Raw genomic sequence first — 5,000 nt, 5'->3', positions numbered from 1 at the left:
ACCACCACCAACAACAATGACAACAATATCCCCCGAAGTAACTACGGAAATTCCTTCAGCATCAAGAACAACAGAAATGCCACCTACAGTTACAACTCAAAACCCTCTCACATTTGCCTTTTGGCCGATCATCAAGGAAATAAAGAACTTCTTTCCAACTGCAGAAGAAAAAACAAGGAATGAAGAAAAAGACAAGAACAACATCGATAGCAACACCAAAAACAACAATAACAACTTTAACAACAGTGTTCATCAATTCAGACAAATTCCCCTATTTTTAGACCATCCTCTGCAAAAATCACACAAAATTCCAAACAAAGAGAACTCCTATTCCCGTGGAAAATCCTCAGAGAATTCTATTCTAAAGGGACAATCGTCTATCGAATCACGTGGAAATCCAACAAGACTTAATGTGAACAAGAAAAGAAAATTCCACAAAAACAATAATGGCAGATCGGACAGAAATACCAGATTTTGGACATGGATAAACAGATTAAACAAAATGTTGAGCAAGTCAAAAAAATATTTATCGAAAAAAGGAGACATGCTGGGTCAACTTTTAAAAACATCATTGTTTAAAATGAACGAAAGTAAAAAAGTAATTAAAACTTTTGACACAGATCGTATCGAGAATTTAACACTCAAGGAAAAATTTGACGATAATAATCGTGGTGACAGTCCGTCACTAAATACCATTTCCCGTGACGTCATTAAACATGGCGGAATCTATGGGAACGAGGCAAGAAAGACCAAACAGAAGAGAAGTGTTGAAATATATGAAAACAATGGCCAATTCTTAGACGAAAGTCATGTCAACAATAGGGGACGGTTTGATCAGTTGATAACGAAATATGTTTATTCAAACCCAGACTATTACAGTTTCAATTATAGCGAACTTGCATCGCCAGTTGATAAAGATTTACAACTGAATCAAAAAATAAACGAAACTGATAATGCGAACAGATTCACAAAGCTGAATAAGACTAATAATCAGATATTTAATACATTTTTGCATGACGCGACTCAAAACGAACATCAATACCAACCTCACAATGACCTCAATAACAATGAGGATTTTTATTTTCTTGACAATACTCATCTTACAAACGACAAGGAAGAAAATGTGGAGGTCGATGCCTTTAATTTCAATCACAGGGAAGGTCAGACAACGCCCGAAAACAATCAATCTTTCCAGAGTGTTGATATTCAAAGAACTAACTCCATAGAGGAGCCAATTAAAGATCCTATAACAAGAGCTGGATACCTGCAAAGCGGTTTAATGAAGAAAGTAGATAATGAGGCACAAGCTGAAATTACCGGGCGAGACATTAACAACAATTTGTTATTGGAAGGAAATATTGATTCTCTAAAACACATACAGTCTGATTCGTTGAATAATGAAAATACTTCAGAAGGAAATAGAATAGGAAAACATCAATTAAAACACCGAGCTGTTACAATTGGTACGAACGGCAATATAACATCAACACTTCGAGGTCATGACACTGAGGCCAAAAACAAAAATGTCACAGAGTCACAAATTCAATCAGCAAAAACATATAACAACAATGACATTGCATTAAGTAACTTAGATAGTCTTGCTATCCAAAAGTACGACATAACCAAAGATGTACGAGACTCAGGTCACAAAACAAATTCGAAGCAGCATAATTCAGTTGATGACGTCATAAGTGACGTAGACCCACGTGATGTAGAATTCGTTCAAAAGACCAACACCAACAATCACAGTCCAATATGGGCCTTTGTGCGCTGGTACAACGAAAGAGAAGGGCACGGGAGAGGACTAAGAACCGAAAGAATGAAGCCCAAAGTCAGAAGAAGGGGCAGAGTAAGATTCAATACAAACCATTACAGTCATGGGAATATGAATTTGATTTCTTCACAAGCAAGAAATTTTCAAAACTTAAAGGAGAAGGGCAGAGGAACACTTGGCAACGATTATGGAACAGCGAAGGCAAGTGATTCAAAGTCTATTGAATCTGAAGCCATTTTAAATCACAATGTCATCAGGGACAATAGTGTCCCGTTAATTCAGCATCTCAGTGGTCCTGGAACAGAACGCAACATCGTGAAGGATATAAGTTCTGCCCATTTGAATTTAAATCCAAAATCGTTTCATTCTTTTAAAGGTGTTAATGTTGATGAAATGGAAGAAACGAACACTATTAATTCGGACAAGATGGAAATAGAGAGAGATGGAATAGAAAATCTCTCGGGAAAATCTGAGCATCAAGAAATTGGAAAATTATCAATGGATAAGGATGTAGGACTTAGTAAGGGAGATGATCATTTTGAAACCAACTTAGGCTATGTGGAGCCTATCAGTAAACACAAGAGCAAAAGATTGTTTGGATCAATTGGCACTGGAGATAGACAGCATGAGAGAAATCGCAATAGTGAGTATAGAAAAGAAACATTTGACTCTGGTTCCAATACTGGTGTGATTGCTGAAACATTTGGCGTTCTTAATGAAGATGAAAGAGAAATGAGTAAATTGAACGCCAATCATAATTATAGAGGAGAACAAGATGTGCCAAATAGATCTGCACAGACTCCAATGGAAAGAGTTTTAAAGGGTAAAAAACAGATTGGATATAAAAGTGATGATTTGAAAGTAAAAGGAAGAGGCGATAGTGATAATGACGATGATGATAATGAAAAGGAATACTATTTTGAAAATGATGGATGGTTTTATGATGAAAGCTTTTATAACGGAAATGATAATAATGATAAAAATGAAGGTTTTGATGATGGCTACTTTCATCATTTTGGTGGTTTCAAAGGGGGCAACGTTGAAAATACACATGGGGATAGTATTGGTGATGAACGCGGCAATGGGAGAAAGAATGTCTTTTTTAAATCAAAGGATGTGTATGACGAGTGGAATTGGCCTTATGGGAATAGCATGGATGATATTGACGATAACAATCACGATAAAATGAATCATAAGCCTGAATTTGATGATGATAAGAATGATGTTAATATTCAAAATCATTTCAAATATGCAACGAAACCTGACAAGAAAAAATCAGATAAAAATGGCGAAAAGAAAATTGACAGCAACGATTATAAGGATCTAAAGGTTGAAAAAGAAAAGGAGAAGATTGATTGGAGAAAGAAAGGCAAAGATGATAATGTTGAAGATAAGGTTGGATATGATGATGAGGTGCACATGGAAGAGGAAGAGGGGGGTGGAATTGGAAATGATGATGGATCATGGAAAATTTATGATTTTGAACGAAAAGAGGAGGATAATTTATCGAATGAACCGAATGACGAATATGACAGGGATAGTTATGATGGTTATGAACATGGCTATGATGACAATGACTATGGAAAAGACAGTGGGATGAGTCGTGAGGCTATGCATGGATCTGGCGATCGTGACAGAGAGGATGATTATGGACATGGCTATGATGACAATGACTATGGAAAAGACAGTGGGATGAGTCGTGAGGCTATGCATGGATCTGATAATCATGATCTAGAGGACGATTGTGATCATGTACGTACAGTTAGACATAAAATCGTTTATCACAAGTCCAGAGGTCGTGGCCAGTATAATCATCATGACAATGACGATTATGATCCTGATCACAAAGCGCGTGAATTTGATCATACTGATGATAGTGAATATGATAGTGTTGATTCTGATCATAATCGTGAGGATGAAATTGACGACAAGCACCATGATGATGATGATGATGATGATGATGATGATGATGATGATGATGATGATGATGATGATGATGATAATGATGATGATGAGGACGATCAAGGAGATGATGATTACGACGATGATTACGACAATGATTATGATAAAGATAAAGATGATGATGATGATGATGATGATGATGATGATGATGATGATGATGATGATGATGATGATGATGAGGAGGAGGAGGATGATGATGATGATGAGGAGGATGATGATGATGATGACCATGATTACAGTGGAAAGAAATATGATTGGAAATATGATAATGATCACGAAGCTAGCAATGACCACGATGCATATAGCGATAAGGATCGTTACGATATCTATAAACACGGAGACAAACATTATGCTGGAATCAAGATCAAGAATCACAAAAATCACAGACCTTGCGTTCATCATAAGGGATTGACCCATAGAAATAATCACGATGGTTATAAACAAGTTGGTCATCATTATAATTACGGACATCACGGCAATTTTGATGGTTATAAACACATGAACAATAAGGATGGCTATTTACAAAGCATCGATCACGACGATTATAAACACTTAAGATATACAGACGGTTATAAACAAGGCAACTACCAGGATGTATACGAATTTGGCGATAACCATGATGATTATAGAATAATAAGAAATATTGGTGGTTATAAAAGAGATGACATTCGTCATGATTACAAACACACTGATGGATATAATAAACAAGGCAGCATTCGTGGTGATTATAAACACCCAAGAATTGATTACAGATTTAAAGGAGGCAACAATATTCACATTTATAAACATATGCGGGCTAAAGATAGCTCCATACAAGGCAGTAATCATGGTGATTATAAACACGTTGATGGTTATAAACAAGGCCGTAATTTTGATGGTTATAAGTACATTAAAAGTAATAATGATAATAATGCTTATAAACAGGTTATTGATAATGAAAAATATGAAGACATCAACAATCGCGATTACTCGAGGCAAGGAAAAAGTCACAATCAATATAAACTTAAACAATACAAACATGACAATAATGATAAACAAGGCGCCTATCGGGTCGATCTTAGGGCATGTCATCACAACAATGGGAACAATCATAAAGACATGCATAATAATGATCATGACTTTAAGCACCTTAATGAACTAAGTTATCGTGATAATGAGAAGAAGAAAAATGACTACAATGGATATTATGGTTATGGCTATAGGAGACAAGGATATGACACTGGAAACCGTGAAAATGAACACTCAAACAATGACAAAAACCATG

At 35.9% G+C, this 5,000-nt stretch overlaps 1 protein-coding gene across 1 annotated transcript in view; it reads left to right on the top strand.

The window, feature by feature from the left end:
* Positions 1-5,000, top strand: part of LOC144957125 (uncharacterized) — a 20,313-nt gene that overhangs the window by 6,301 nt on the left and 9,012 nt on the right. Inside the window, exon 5 of the mRNA XM_078888146.1 lies at positions 1-5,000. This exon is cut by the window's left edge and continues 265 nt beyond it; it is cut by the window's right edge and continues 5,193 nt beyond it. Within this exon, the coding sequence (XP_078744272.1) occupies positions 1-5,000 (5,000 nt within the window).

The sequence above is a fragment of the Berghia stephanieae genome, chromosome 11 (assembly GCF_034508935.2).
Source record: "Berghia stephanieae isolate SIO BIC M18660-M18661 chromosome 11, UCSD_Bste_1.3, whole genome shotgun sequence".
NCBI lineage: Eukaryota > Metazoa > Mollusca > Gastropoda > Nudibranchia > Aeolidiidae > Berghia > Berghia stephanieae.
Note: the sequence above shows the minus strand (reverse complement) of the source record. Positions and strands in the feature narration are given on the sequence as shown.